At 41.3% G+C, this 16,519-nt stretch overlaps 1 protein-coding gene across 4 annotated transcripts in view; it reads left to right on the top strand.

The window, feature by feature from the left end:
- Positions 1-16,519, top strand: part of dpysl3 (dihydropyrimidinase like 3) — a 35,793-nt gene that overhangs the window by 16,269 nt on the left and 3,005 nt on the right. For 2 of the 4 annotated variants that reach the window (XM_046410086.1, XM_046410083.1), the window contains exons 4-13: positions 1,512-1,676; positions 1,935-1,996; positions 3,242-3,322; positions 5,363-5,431; positions 6,523-6,643; positions 8,045-8,201; positions 8,786-8,927; positions 9,744-9,914; positions 13,205-13,384; positions 15,624-15,795. In XM_046410086.1, the coding sequence (XP_046266042.1) occupies positions 1,512-1,676; positions 1,935-1,996; positions 3,242-3,322; positions 5,363-5,431; positions 6,523-6,643; positions 8,045-8,201; positions 8,786-8,927; positions 9,744-9,914; positions 13,205-13,384; positions 15,624-15,795 (1,320 nt within the window). Of the gene's footprint in view, positions 1-1,511; positions 1,677-1,934; positions 1,997-3,241; positions 3,323-5,362; positions 5,432-6,522; positions 6,644-8,044; positions 8,202-8,785; positions 8,928-9,743; positions 9,915-10,007; positions 10,255-13,204; positions 13,385-15,623; positions 15,796-16,519 lie in introns of those variants that run through there. The other 2 variants (XM_046410084.1, XM_046410087.1) reach the window with 2 other exon arrangements.

The following is a 16,519-nucleotide window of genomic DNA, read 5'->3' as shown; positions in this document are numbered from 1 at the left end:
CTAACAAGCGTGCTACTGTAGTAAACTCTATTCATGGGCCCCATTCACAGAGGGATTATATTCTAGAGGGTGATGTGTGAGAAAGTGAAAACTGTAGTTTGTGTGTAGTGTAGACTGTATATGTTCATCTCCACTAACAGATAATGTTGTGTTTGTGTGACAGAGAACAGACGAGTAATTCAGATAGTTGACATAGTAAACAACATACATTTCTTTTAAGTGACTGTTGTTTCCTGCTCTATCCTATTAACATGCAAAGAACAGATAAGCAGATTAGGTCATCCATAATGGGATAAAGAAGCTAGTCAGGTGGTGAGCCAGCAGGCTGCCTTATTGTATTGTAGCTGAGCAAGATGGAGCAGGATATTTTGTGCACAGTGATACCGTTGTTTATGATGAGGATTTACCATCCGTGAATAATTTCAGGACAAAAAGACACAAAATACTCTGTATGACAAAAGTATTGAAACACACCTATTTATTAGTGTGGTATTCGGGTGTGGTATGGGGCTGCCTTTCAGGGGTTGGGCTCAGCCCATTATTTCCAGTGAAGGGAAATCTTTTTGGACAATGCTGTTTCCAACAATATATAAACTCATCCAACAATAAAGACATGGTTGGATGAGTTTGGTGTTGGAAGAACTTGACTGACCCACACAGAGTCCTGACCTCAACCCCATGCAACACCTTTGGGATGAACTGGAATGGAGGTTGTGAGCCAGGCCTTTTGGTCCAACATCAGTTTCTGACCTCACAAATGCTCTACTGCATGAATGGGCAAAAATTTGTACAGAAACACTCCAAAATCTTGTGGAAAGCTTTCCCAGAAGCTCTGAAGTTGTTATAGCTGCAAAGGGCGGGACCAACTCCTTATTAATATCTGTGTATTTAGAATGTGATGTCATCAAAGTCCCTGTGGGTGTCATGGTCAAATTAACTCTGGTGATGTATATTTTGAGACATGTTTCAGCAGTGAGGTTTTGTGGAGCTATGCTGACTGAAAGTTTAGGTAAATCTTACCAGAAATATTATGTTTATACACTAAAATGCCAGAATGTCCAGATGTTGCAGATCATCACAATCACCAAAAGCACATTACCACTCCGCTGAACACATTTTTGTAATGAAACCTTGAAAAATTTGATCGACGATATGTAAAACAAAAACAAAAGGGCGAAAAAATCCACAGTTTAAGCGGCCCCTAAATTCATGAAGGACACCCGCACTCAGACAAAGATGTTCAAAATGTAATGTGACATCTGACAAGGTTGGTCCCCACTGGCTGAGCTCTGCAGCAACTCAGACAGACAGCTGATTATGCAAGATAAACAATACAGGGAGAAAGTGGAAACACCAGAAGACAAATCCTGACATCGCCCTGTCTTCATCGCTCGGACCCCCCTCGCTCCTCTCTGTCACTTCATTGTGCCCTTTTCCCTCTACAAAATTTCTCCTTTCATCCTCTCCTCACCCCCCTCTCTCTCTCTCTTTTTACCGTCCACCTCCTCCAGTGGACCATGTGATCCCAGAGCCCGGCAGCAGCCTGATGGAGGCCTACGACCAGTGGAGGCAGTGGGCCGATGAGAAGGCCTGCTGTGACTACTCCCTCCACGTGGACGTCACCCACTGGAACGACAGCATAAAGCAGGAGGTGGAAAACCTTATCAAGGAGAAAGGTAGGCTGTGTGATGGTGCAGTTTCCCATGTTGTTGCTTTTAATAGAAGAAAACATGAAGATAAAGCAAGAAAGCTAAAGACAACAACAAAAACGCTTCCCTTTTCTGTTGTTGGGTTTTAAAATTGGTGCTGCAAATTCAGTAGTACAGAATTGCTTGTTGGTGTGTTTACAAACAGCAGCCGACAAATACTGCTTATTGTATCTCTAATCTGCATTTTTCATGTTTTCTTCTGTGTGTCGTGTCCCTCTGTGACAGGTGTGAACTCGTTCCAGGTCTACATGGCTTACAAGGACTACTACCAGATGAGCAACAGTGAGGTACAATAACACAGTTACACAATTAAAAATCAGGTTAAGTCTATCAGAAAGTAATGCTTACCCTCCAGGGATAAATAAAGGAATTTCTGATTCTGATTCTCATCTTTACATTGGAAAACTTTTTACCTGCTGTATTTTTTCTTTCTATACTGGCATTGAAACAAGGGCCACAAATCCACAGTTATTCTTTGTGAAAAACACTAATGTGAAGCTTCTGCAATGTGACTTAAACTGGTGACTTCAGCTCAGTAAGGAGAGATGGTGGAGAGTCAAAGCTGGAATCTTTGTACTAAAAGCACTATAAACTCTATCAGACTCTATCTGGAGCCCTAATATTAGCTTTTCACACAGTAAGCACAGTAGCTTTTGTGCCCCATCTCTTACACTGGAAAGTACCTCTTCTTTTCTGCTAGTATGAACAGGAGAGATGATGAGCGTGTCCTTTAACAGGAAAAATGTGTAGTTTGGCTTGTGTGGCTACAATACAGATCCAAAAACATGGGGTGGTATTATCTTGGTTTCAGTTGGCGTGTAATTTAAATATCATGGTCTTATTTAAACAGTCAGATGAGAGCAATTTGCAATCAATACAATCAATCACCGGCTAACTTGTTGAGAAACTGAGAGGGATGAAAACATAACTGCTTGGCTCCAGAGCAGAGTGGTTCAAAATGTGAGTAAATTATGACCTTTGGTGAGCAGTCACTGTAATATACAAGATTTACAACTTAAAGTTTCTCCTTCAAAATACGCTGTCCTTATGTAACTTGCCTCCTGTGATGCATAGTGTGACTTCATGCTGTATGTCTAGCTGGTAAACGTCGAGAAAACAAAAGTACAGACGATGTGAGGCAGGGCGCTTCGTGTTTCTCATGCAGCCGTAGCTAATTTGGTCGGTCAGAGGAGCACATGAGGCAACTGAAATAGTCCATCTTGAAACACTGATGTCATGCAGCTCACTAAGGAACCGTGGTGCAGCAACATAACAACAGCTACAGCTCAGCCCACATAAGTTTAACCGTTTCTGGAGACCACACACAGTAATTGCAGTATGTCGTGTTAGACATAATGTAAATTTTGGGCTTCTTTTAAATTGTGGCTTGAGGGTGACCTCTGGTTTTAAAAAAAAAAAAAAAAAAGAAAAAAAAAAAGGAGTGTCTGATTCTTGTGTAAACAGCCGGGAAGCATTTTAAATATAAAAGGAGTGCCACTGTAATTTTTCCGTTTCTTGTCTTCCTCCTCCAGCTCTATGAGATCTTTACCTTCTTGGCAGAGAGGGGAGGCATCGCTCAGGTCCATGCTGAGAATGGTGAAATCATTGCTGAGGTAAGAATTAAAGACAAATATACTGACAGATAGCAGCTCTTGAACGTTTCTTCCTCTTCTTCTCCATTTCTCCTCTGCCTCATACTCTTTAGTAGCCTCAGTCTTTATTTACTTGTCTCATATCCAACTTTGTGGTCTGTTTTAGTTTAGTGTGATTTATTTCACTTCAGCTTTCTAGTGAAGCCTTATCGCAGTGCATCTCCATTACCTGCAGACTAAACACACCATCGCTGATGAGTGGTGGAATGTGTTTCCTATAGGACAGTAATGTGTGGGCGCAGTATACACAGAGCTGTTCTGCATTGTGGACAAATGAAAGTGAATGAACCGTAATAGTTGGTGGATTGAAAGGGTTGGTATTAGTCACAGTTCCAGACCTTGCCTGGATTCTGTCATTATGTGTGTGTGTGTGTGTGTGTGTGCGTGCATTGGATCTGATTCATCGCAAATCCCAGCGCTCCTGCTCAGCTTTAAACTGGGACTTTGAGGGAATCTGATTTCCTTCAGCTTTAAGACCAAAAATGTCTAAACTGCCAGATTATGTCATGACCGGACTTTATTTCAGATCTCCTGAGATAGAGAGGCCTTGTTTAGACCCGTGTGTGATGAATGTTGTTAGTGCTGTAACCAAGTGACAATCACCATGGATAAGTGCCGAAACCACTGCCAAAGTGTGTGAAGCTGTAGAGCGTCTTACGGACGCTATGTGCTCATTTAGGGAAAACCATTGAGGGAAAACTCTATTGTAACTCAAATTTCCTCACAAAGTTTATGTCTCATTTGTGAATTTGTGTCTCTTGAAAAATATTTTTCCATCAAGAATACATAAAATAAAATGTCTGTATTTTCAACCTGGCAAACTTTTTACTGACTACCTCCTTTTGTCTCTGAGTCCAATCTAAAAGTAAACAGAAATTAACCAAATTTATTAGCTCTGATATTTACCTGCATGGGTATCTACTTCCAGGAATAACCTGTCTGACTGATGTAAACTATATTCCTATTTATCTACAGTAATAACAAACATTTATTACTAATTATGTGATTGGATTCCATGCGGCCTCCGCTAGTTTATTTTGGAGAGGTGAAATGGTCTCCAGCACAGCAATGTTGATCAGAGCTGCAGATGTACTTGTTGTAGTAACACAGCTGGGATCATTCTCATTTGTGGACACATTAAGATTTTCCAAGTCCTGTCATCAACGGGTCCCACTCCCTAGCAGTGGAGTTGAGTGGAGTGGAGTGGAGTGACCGCAGGAACATCACCAGATTGTAAAGTTACTCTGGTCCTCTTGCCATCTCTCTGCCTCTTTTCTTCATTTCCCTCTTAATTTTGCTTTTCCTGTTTTGAAATGAGCGTATTTGGCCATTAGAATGAGATGACGTTCGTCCTCATAATGGTGCATTGAAAAACCAGCCATATGCTTCATTTTCTTAAACCTTCTCCTTTCTTTTCTTTGCCACTACTTTTTTTTACTTGCCGTGTACATGCTAAATCAGCAATGACCAGCGGCTGCACACTTATATTCAACCCAGCATGTACGGATGAATAAGCAGCACGTTACCTCAGGAGTAGATGTCTATTAGAGATGAGTGAAATGATTCATTAAAGCTAAAGTTTATTTGGAAAGCTTTAGGAGACGTGCTACTTAGCATGACCCTAAATCTGAATGGTGAACTTATTAACCCAGGTTAAAAAAATACGCTAACCACAGACTCTGTGCCCAAGAGTCTCCACGCAGGAGTCACCTATGACACAAAACCGCAGCCATATGTACGATGGTCTTCAACAGCTCACGGATTCCCACAGTCCTCCTCCTGTGTGGCCTGACCCAGATGACAAAACTGTTGCTTGTATTCTTCACAAAGGCAAAAAGAAGCAGAAACTCAATATCATTCTGGAATGTGACCAAAAGCTTACATCAGCTTGAGTGCGTTAAACCTGGCAGACAGCAATAAAAATAAAGCAAAAGAAAGAAACACTCTCCTGCATATGAACTGAACAGCTAATGGCCTGCTTTGTGCTTGCTTGTTGAACAGGAGCAGGCCCGCATGCTGCAGATGGGTATCACTGGACCAGAGGGACACGTGCTGAGCAGGCCAGAAGAGGTACGACACTCAAACTGCACATGTGACTGTGATCTAATTGCCATAAATGATTTTAAGCATGTCGTCACCTTTTAGAGACTGAAACAGCCACACACACACACATATCATCTACAACGACGTTCTTTGACTGCTTGTCACACGCACATTGTTCTGGTTACACACATGTGGTTCCAGACACATTAGGCGTTGGGTGAAAATTCTCTGGTTCCACCAATTGTTGCTTGCTAATGTTTCTTCAGCAAACTGCAAAATCAAAGCCATGCTCTCAACTCAGCATCTTGTCTGCTTTTAGCTTGACTGGGATTTTCCACTCTGTGGTGCACTGGAGCAAAGCTGTCCCACCAGTCTCGTAGTGTCATGCAGTTTAAATGAAGTCTAAAGATTCAAAAGCTCGGTAACATAATTTAATTGTGCGGAGGCCAAGATGGATTAGTGTTTTATCAGCGTCTGCCGTCCTATTTGGTTTTAATTTACTGGTTATTGGATCCAGGTTGAGCTTGCGGACTAGAAAACAATAATTGGCCAAAGCGTTTGCGTCACCTTGCAAGCTACAAAACACAGTAGGAGACCGTCGCCACATCTGGACACTTGGCTTTTGACTGGAAACTTCTTTCACTATTTTGTATTGAAAGTTGTTTGTTGCTCTTGACTGGCTGACTGTCACAAATATGGAAACATAAATTTTGGGTATTTAGTAATCACGATAAAACGCCTGGTGGTCTACAGTGTTGACATCAACCTTCAATACATCCTGAGACGTTTGTTTATTGTGAACTTGATTTATTTTCCGAATATTTTTTTCATTAATTTTCCTTTTAGATTAACAGGCAGATGAGCTGTTCTCATCTGACGGCCTTGTTTGCTCATTTCATAAATTTACTTTTAAATACCTTAACTCGGTGTAGCTGAATAAAGGCTGGATTTTAATGTTAAAATTACAAGTTCCACTTGTCCTTTTGGTTAGAAATGCGTTATTTAAGCAGTACATCTCCAAAAATACATAATTTGCTGTGGTTAAGCTAGTTTATTTGAGAAAATCTTAATGGGAAAAACATTACCAAGACAGCCACAATGTCCTGTCCCTTTGGTAGCTGGAGGCGGAGGCGGTGTTTCGTGCCATCACCATCGCCAGCCAGACCAACTGTCCTCTCTATGTGACCCGAGTCATGAGCAAGAGTGCTGCTGACATCATCTCACAGGCCCGGAAAAAAGGTAAATATCAGCATTTGGACTTCAATGTGCAATGCAGCGTATTTAAAACTTTCAAACTTGCCTGAAATGCCTGCACACCTACAGACGAGAAACATGATGGCGTGTTGTCCTTCAGCAACACGAAGGCTGTTTAGGACAGAAACTTCTCTTCCACTATGTGAATAACAACATCACCAAACAAACATCAACAGCAGATTAAACAATAAGAAACTGGAAGAAAATGAGCATCTTACATCTGACACAATAAAGCTCTTAGTTCAGATTGAATACTTTGCCTGAGGTTTATCAAATTTGTGAGTTTCGTCTCTGGGTATTGAATACTTTATTTTATTTATTTATTTATTTTGTGGAGATGGCAGTGCATGAATACATTGTGTGTTAGAGTGGAATAGTAGTAGAGTACAGGGTTCAAAACATGTTGCTTACCAAAAGAAGACAAAACATTTACACGTTTTCTCATGTAGCTTAATTGTTGTGAATTTTTGCCATTTTTGTATCAGTATACATTCTTTTTTTTTTTTTTTTTTTTTACTTTGCTGCAAACTTTCACTCTCTCTTTTTGATATTCTACCTCTGCTCACTCGTTGCCATCGTTCTGATTTCTCCAAAGTCTGGAATGCACATACCAGTATGACTGCACCTATGCCCTTATAAGATGATTTTACTGTCTTTCCTGTAACTGCTGATGTATGCAGACTTTGGCTCTGCTTGACATAGTGAAAAAAGATGCTATTCTTAGAAGGATTTTCAGCTTTATCATCCCGGTCTCTTCTGTGGTTCAGCTGTCACACAGACCAGTCCTCACAGTCCCAGCAAAGAGCAGAGACCTGGTTGTGATGGACTGTGAAATATACAATTTTTGAGAAAGGAAAGGGAAAACGGGACAGCGCAGAAAAGTAGAATGTGTGTTTAGATTTCTTTAGCTGAGCTCAAGAGGACTTCTTGCTCCAGTCAAATACACCCTTTAGGGGCCTTAATGGGCTTGACACCTTTGTCAGGTTGTATTCCCAGGCTTTTACATTTAAAACAGGAAGGATATCAAGGAGCGAGGTGTGAGATCACAGGGCCGTGAAGAAACACAAGAGCAGACGTGTCGGTGACAGGAATCAAACCTTGGCTCATCATTCACGGAACAAGTTCAACAACAGCGACTGAGCCAAAGTGAAATTTATTACATTGCCAACTGTTATGTTTGGATTTTCAGAGGTTAGGTGTGGTTCTTCTCCTGCAAATACTCTGATGAATTACGACAGCTTTTAGTGAGATCAAACTGATGACAAATTAATCAGGCTTGATTGATGGAAGTCGTGTTTTTGACAATGCCAGGAATCAATAACGTAAAGGAAGGATACACGGTGCATTGTGTACTTTAACAGATTTTTACTGTTATTTCTTTCCCAGGAAATGTTGTGTTTGGGGAGCCAATCACAGCCAGCCTGGGGACTGATGGGACACATTACTGGAGCAAGAACTGGGCCAAGGCAGCTTCATTTGTAACATCACCTCCTCTCAGTCCTGATCCCACCACTCCAGACTATCTGAACACACTGCTGGCCAGGTATGTATCACAGCGCCTCCCTCTGGTTACCTCCCTCCCTTTTCACATGTTTCAAATTATATTATAACATCTGATCTTTGCATCGTACATGCTCTTATAACAAATAAATAAAATTTTCATTTGCTCAAAATCTAGCCTTTACAACCTCCCTTGAACCAGGCCATTGTGGTTAGTTAGGAATTAGAAGGAAGACAAGTCAAATAATTGGACAAAGGTACTGTGCCTAATAAAGATCATTCAAAGGAACTACAGTTTCTAGTGAATGAACCTGAAGTGCTGATAGGACCTATTTTTTTTTTACTTTACTTGTTCCTGTGTCTTTCTGTGCTCCTGTTCCCTGCATATGCACATCCCTACCTTTCACTGAAAAATGAGAAATTTTGTTACATGAATGCATGAAACTACAGTTTGTCTGACAAGTGAGTTAGAGCTTCGTGTGTAATCGGGGGACATTAGTGACCGATTTGTCGTGGGAGAACATCCTGTTAAAGGAAATATACTTTGTGACTGCAGAACTTGAACACTTGCGTACATATATTTAACTCCATCTTAATTCTGCACTTTCATGTTTCCTTGTCCCCCAGTGGAGACCTGAGTGTGACTGGCAGTGCTCACTGTACCTTCAGTGTGGCCCAGAAGGCCATCGGCAAGGATGACTTCACTCAGATCCCAGAAGGGGTCAATGGAGTGGAGGAGAGGATGTCCCTCATCTGGGATAAAGCTGTGGTTAGGACTGCTTCATTTTTTGTTTTCTTTGTCCATTTTCAAACTGTAGGAGAAGGAGAGCAAAAAAAGAGATTTATTCTGTGCTTTTGCTTGCATCTTGATTCATTTCTTCATTCCTTCACCCTTTGATACAACACACTGAACTCATCCCCCGCCTTTTTGTTACCAGAGCATCAGTGTGCTGCTAACAGAGCATGTAGGTTTGTACAGCTATAGAGGGCTGTGCTGCTGATGTGGTTTGGCCTTTCAAAAAGTTAAACTGAATCTATTTCTTAAAGCAGTTATTTAAAATCCAAGCTCACACCAAACTTGGACTGAGTGCAGCCTTTTGAGGTGCTTGTAGGCTTATTTATTATTTTGTGCAGTGCCAGGGTAGCTATTTTCCTCCTGTTTCCAGTCCATATGCTAAGCCAAGCTAATCAGTTCCTGATGACAGCTACATACATAATGCACAGACAGAAAAATACTGTAGATATTCTCATCTAACTCTTGGCAAGAAAGCAAAGACAAAATATTTGTTTAATATTTTGCTCAATCCAGGTCATTTATAATTGGCTATTTTATCAGTGAGATTAGAAAACACATCACAACACAATGAAATAAATCATTAAATGTAAGGAAAATCCATCATCTGACACTGTGTTGAAAGAAAAATTTAACGTAGTCCTGGGAGAGCCACATATATGCATAGTTAATCCATCTGTATCTAGAAGCAAAATTACATTTCCATACGAGGTGAAAGGAGAACAAACAGTCACCCTTTTCTGACAAATGCATACTTACTTATTCCTTGTTTCTGCTTATTTTGCCTCCCAGACTACAGGGAAGATGGATGAAAACATGTTTGTGGCAGTCACCAGCACTAATGCAGCCAAGATCCTGAACCTGTACCCGCGTAAGGGTCGGATTGCCGTGGGCTCCGATGCCGACCTGGTCATCTGGGATACAGACTGCATCCGTACCATCACTGCCAAGACACACAACTCGGTACGTACTGTGTGCACTTGTCAAAATTCATACTTGGATTTGTTTCAAATTTCAGTTATACTGAGCTCACAACTTCTAGGATTTTCTGTTCAGTTTAGCTGACGTTTAAAGACAAAGTGGTGGAACCATGTTGTTTGACACCCTCAGTCTTGCTTGGTTGGACTGGATGAATGCAGTGAGGAGTACACCAACAGTCAGGGGACTTTTTCTTGAGTGACAGCAGTGATGTTACTGTTACACTAAATCCTAGTGGCTTAAGTCCATATGTTCTGTTTTGCAAGAACGTGATTGGCTGAATGTAAGAGCTGGGGTGAGAGAGATTAAAAACAATGTAAAGACAGCCTGTTTGGTTTTTTTTTTGGTTTTCTTTTTGTTTTTTTTAGTGAGGGAGTAAAGCATGATGTGAGATAAGTGTCTACATCTGTGTGTGTGTATGTGTGCAGTAGACAGCAAGATAGAGAAACAGAGACAGTGAGAGTGAGACAGACAGACAGGCAGAGAGAGAGACAGCACATTTTTGAGCAGCTTCCAGAGAGCTCTCAGTTCCTCTGAGCGGAAATGAAGTCTCAGTGGATGTTTGCTACTAATATGACTCACACTCAATGTAAAGTGGAGCCTCACTAAATCCAAAAACCCTCAGCAACAACTGAGATAACGATTTGGGAAAGTATGGATTATTCAGATACAACAAACACTCTGTAACATTTTCCAAAATGTCTCGTACAGTCCAACTGAAGTTAATCAGCCACAGTTGATTTAAATTAATTGATTGCACAGGATTATGTAACAGTCTGTACTAATAGTTCAAACATTTTTTTTAAGCCTCAGAGATTTGGAACATCTGTACACTTTGCTCATTGGAGAGAAAAAAAAAAACACATCTCAAACCGCTTTGGTCATAAGACATTTGATTTCACGGCAAATGTCTCGTTCAGCATGCAGTCTGAATCAGTACACTACACTACAATACACTTCTCTTCATCAGGTTTTGATGCAATGTTGGGGTCCCTGTTGGGTCAGAGGCCTTAAGATTCTGACCATAAATGGCAGCTAAAGGTCTAATTTTCATATATTTCTTTTTCATTTGATATGGCAATAAAATATTATCAATCAATTAATAAAACACTGTTGACTAATCAGTCAGTTCGGAAGACTCTGTTGACCTAACTGCAGTCCTAACAACATGAGTAACAGACTGTTACTTATTTTCAAGATCTGTCTAGATGTGTTATGTCTGCGATAAAACAGTTCCAGGTTTTTTGGGTTTTTTTTATTGAAAGCCTTTTAAGTCCGGACATGTGAATTAATAACTTCTTTGTATTACACTTAACAAAGCTTTGAAATGGAGTAGTTATTGTCCTCTATAAACTGTGTGATCCCACTGCAGATGTTTTTTGTCCTCCCTCTGAGGGTCTAAGGCACTGGGCCTCTCAAAGACACACTCAAATGCGTTCTGTCTTACTGACACACACATTTTGTACAAACTGTGTGTAAAGTCCAGTACACCTGGCACATGTGAGTGATGGTTTCTCCCGTTACACAGACATTATAGGATCTCAGACAGGCCACTCAGCAGCAGAGGAAGTGTCCGCACAGGAAATTAAGGCTTTACCAGCCTAGCACAAATCCTGCTTATACAGAAATACACCAGTGAGAGAAGAATACATTTACAAATAATATATTTAGGTTAGTTTTAGAAATGATGAGGTGATGTTATTAGTTTTTAATTTGCTTTTCTTAAAGGACTAATGGTGGTTGGTTTAGTAGGAGAGAGAACTTTATTCTGTCTCCAAATGGAGGCATGGAAAGACAAAGAGGGAAGTGGACTAATAATACACTTTCTCCAAATGTGGAGTACATCCACTGAGGATCCATGGGTTCTTACGTAATGATGTCACCCTTTCATTTCCCGCTCGTCGTCCTTTCAGATAAAATAAAACAGAAGGAGGAGGAGGAGGAGGAGTGCAGAGCACAGCCGTTCCAATAAATCTACCTTAATGGATGGTCTGATGGCAGGCCAAACAGGAGCTGCCCCTGTTTACCAGCACACTTTGTTGGTGAATGCCTTCCCTCGCTGAGTAAATATGACTTATAATACATAGATGCACATGAGGATATCCTGACACATAGACACCAACAGGCAGCAACACACACACACACACACTTGGCTCAGTGGTGACATCACGTTTGGCATGCCCGAAGTCTTAGTTATGTCCTGTTCTGGCCTGAATTTGGACGGCAGCAGAAAGCAGGGCCGTGTGCAAAGGAAATAAGCAACAATGGAATGAGGGGAGGGGACCATCGCAGATCACAAACATGCAGAGAAAAGAAAGTTGGCACAAGGCGATCTGGAAGAGGATGAATAGTGCACAAGGTTGGCAAAAAAAATGCTAGAATTTACATAAATCAAGTGAGAAGAGAAAGACGGCGTAAAAAAACAGAGAGAGGAATAAATGAACGAAGGAGACAAATAACTGGAAAGAGCAACGAAAAGAGTGAGAGAATGAAGTAGAGAGTGAAAAGGAAGAGAAACAGAGTGAGAAGTAGCGCTCGAGGTCTGAAACAGCAGCTGGATGATGGCAGCTGTTTGTACATGCCAGACAGAGGAGTGTAAGGAACAAGGTGATGAATGATAGAGCGGTTGAAATAAAGCAGGGGATTATAAACGAGTAGAGGATAAAGAGTGTTTTTACGTTCACTTCTTGTCTCTTCATCCATCCTCCCACAGCTCCCCCTGTTGTTGTCTTCAGCTTCTCCTCCACCCCTTCATCAATCCTTCAAAAGACGTTTCCGAAGGTTTTATTTTGTTATTTTTGTCTTTTCTCAAAATTAAATTTGATTGATTGAATTTCGTTCTATTTAATTTTCCGAATCAAAATGACCCTAAAATCTCATGACAAATTAATTGAAGACCGCTCATCATTCAGACTTTAAATTCGTTCCTCGTCCCGTTAATTCCAAATGGCGTGTCCACCTTAAATGCTTTGATTTGAGTCATGAGATGGAAAAAAAATGCTCTATTGATGCCTTTATGTAATATGTTTTTCTCTGCTCTTCTGCGTGTTTGTTTGTGCATGTGGTTGAAATGTATCTGAAATGTGTAGCTTTCGTATCGATTATTTTACATATCTCATTAAGAGCAGAAAGGATGCATATTTTGGCATAAAATGTCATAAGTAATAGTGGGTACTGCGGTGTGATTTATGTATTTTTTTGACCCCATATTTGCTGTATTCAGGTACAACATGATTTATTCTCAGGTACCTAATAATTTTATGTTTGTGCTTCAGGCTGCTGAGTACAATGTCTTTGAGGGCATGGAGCTGCGTGGAGCCCCACTAGTGGTGATTTGCCAGGGGAAGATCATTCTGGAAGATGGGAACCTGCATGTCACCTCCGGCGTGGGTCGCTTCATTCCCTGCTCTGCCTTCCCTGACTTTGCCTACAAGCGTGTTAAAGCCAGGAAGCAGGTAAATACAGATTTTAGCCCCCCTGTTCAGCCGATCGTATCCACATCAGTGCCGAGTGAGCACCAAAGACCGAATATGATTGGAGAAGGAATATTTGTTGCTTTAGATAATCATGCACACCAAGTGACACACACAAAAAATAAGGGAAGGTGGAAGGTAGCGGTCAAGGTGTTTTGGATTTTAAGCAAGGAAGTGATGCAAAGAAGAGAAGGTGGAGGCAGTGAAGTGGGATATTGGGGAGATCCGGTAAGTCTCACGCAGCTTCCAGAGTTCAGCCACAGGATGCTGGCTGCACTTACTGTAAAAGGTCCGAGCAGTGAGGGTGGTCGAGGCTCGTGGTTTTAAAAAGGGCGCAGGGATTTTCGGAGTTGGATAACTTTCCAGAGAGGCATCACACACACAGTAAAGAGGTTTACCGAAGAGTCCCAAACTGACAATTTATTGTGGTCTTACAAGACCGATCCGAGTTTAAAGCCAGTGAGTAATGTTGCTGCTATAACAGTAAAGACCGCAAGGTGGACAAAAGGTTTGGAAAGACTTTCCTGTAACAGAAACATGACAGGCACAGACTTATTATGTGTCAACAAGTCAGCACAATAAATACTTAGGCTGCAATTACAGTATAAAATCTGTAGCTACACACTATAGATTAGTTAGAAGTTAAGAAATGTCTTGTGTCACACAAGCATGTTTTCCACAATTATTTTTACAGGCGTTTAATATTATCATAATGTAATGTATTGTGTGTATATATATATATATATATATATGTATATATATAAAACCATCTTCACAACTACTTAAATAGGTGACATTGATTGTAGACATACGTAACAGCTGATAATAATTAAAAAGAGTGGAAAACTAATGAATAGCTGTTGAGAATGTAAGAAGAAAAATAACCTCAGTGTGGCGTTTGCTGATAAATTAATTGAGAAAGCATCAACTCTTCAATGAACTGACGGTAAGATATAAAATAGATATTATTGCAGATATTCAGGAAAGCGAGCACATATATTTGTTGCATTCATATTCCTGTTTATCACAAATGCCTTCTTGAAAGACCACAACACAGTAAAAGTCATATTCACTGTTGCATAGCTGTGCTTCTTCAGAGAAAGAAAAACGAATAGAACATGTAAATTCCTGTCCTGTCCGAAGCATCAAAAGGTGACCACATTTAACCATTTGATTTATGACGATTTAAACTCAAAGCAGGCTCTGCTATAAGCTTACATTGTTATAAATCAAATGGTTAAATGAACCTGTCTTACTTACGGGCCAAAAAGTCTCATTGTTCAGCCATTTCCTACTTTGCAGCTGGCTGGTGATGAGAAAGTGGAGCTGTAGTAACAGTGTGCTGTTTATCTTGGTCGCAGTCGCTGTTATGCTTTCTTCATTCACAGATGTCTCTTTTTAACTCTTGACAGAGCTTCCAAGATTCCACTGAGTCGCACCACAGACAGACGGACAGACAGACAGACAGACAGGCAGGCACTCAGACAGACAGACAGGCAGGCACGCAGACAGACAGACAGGCAGGCCGGCAGACAGACAGACAGACAGACAGGCAGGCAGACAGGCAGACAGACAGACAGGCAGGCAGGCAGGCAGGCAGACAGACAGACAGTCAGGCAGGCAGACAGGCAGACAGACAGACAGGCAGACAGGCAGGCCGGCAGACAGACAGACAGGCAGGCAGGCAGACAGACAGACAGACAGACAGGCAGGCAGGCAGGCAGGCAGGCAGGCAGGCAGGCACTCAGACAGACAGACAGGCAGTCAGGCAGGCAGACAGACAGACAGACAAACAGGCAGGCAGGCAGGCAGGCAGGCAGGCAGGCAGGCAGACAGGCAGGCAGACAGACATTTTCTTGTTCACTGCTCGCATAAAGTTTCAATTTGCTTTTGAAAACATGAAAATACTGCATGTTATGCTTATTCTACTTGAGCCTGTTAAAGAGTTTACTTACTTGTGTCTGTCTGTCTGTGTTTGTTGTGTGTTTGTGTAAATCTGGAACTGGTTCTCGGCAGGAAAGGGGCTCGATGAAAAATGCATATATAATCAGACACCAACCGTTGCGCAAACAACCATATAATGCTAAACAGGCGTGGATAATGCTTTTGTGATACTGAACACCAAAATGCCTGTCTTTGTTCTTACCCGTCTCTCTTCTTCTTCTACATCTTTCTGTACCTACTCTCTCTTCATCTTTGCTCGTTGTTTTTTGTCTCGTAGCTGGCCGTCCTGAGGGCAGTTCCCAGGGGAATGTACGATGGCCCGGTGTCTGAATTCTCCCTGTCCCGTGGTGGTACCCCGTCCGCTTCGGCTCGTACCTCTCCCACCAAACAGCCTGTCAGAAACCTGCACCAGTCTGGATTTAGTCTAGCAGGTAACCCTGCACCATGCGGTGAGCCCAGCTTCTTAATACAACCCCCTCCATTCTATCACCCAGCCCTTCGTTTCATCTGCATTGATTTATTCTGTATGCAGAAACATCAAGGGATCGTTCATGTGCATTAGTCGGCGCGCCGTTGCCCTTTTATCTCAACTCAGTGACTACTTGGTGCTGTGAAGAACAACATTCATGTGATTTTTATCATGCTGTCACTTGATGAATGATGCATTTACAACCCATGGCATTAAAACATCAAGCCTGGGAAAAGCGATCTAATAATCTGTCATTATCCTGTTTCATACTGTGGTGTGCACAGTGTGGCATGCATATGTTTGCTGTATATCATGCTCCTTTGTTAAAGTTTAAGCGATGTTTATGTGACAGTTTGACCGTTTATGCATTAAGTCATTAAGTTGGCTGAGTTTTAATGAGCAACACTACAGATGGCACTAAGTTCAATTTATGTTCACATCAGCTAAAGGTTGGCTGATTTTCTGGTCAACTTTGCCCCAGATTAAAACCATACAGTGTTAAGGAAATGATGCTTTGTATTATCCTGCATGCATTTATGGTACTTCTGATCAGATCTTTGTATAAATACATATGAACCATGTATTCGGCACAACTTACTAACTTATGTTTAATCTCCTAACTCAGATCAGTAAGTCTCTGTGAAGACTCATCTGTAAAAAAAATACAGTTTAAATCCTGCTGAATCCATCTCTTACAGTATGTC

Source organism: Scatophagus argus, chromosome 14 (genome assembly GCF_020382885.2).
Source record: "Scatophagus argus isolate fScaArg1 chromosome 14, fScaArg1.pri, whole genome shotgun sequence".
NCBI lineage: Eukaryota > Metazoa > Chordata > Actinopteri > Scatophagidae > Scatophagus > Scatophagus argus.
This window is presented reverse-complemented; position numbering and strand designations above follow the sequence as displayed.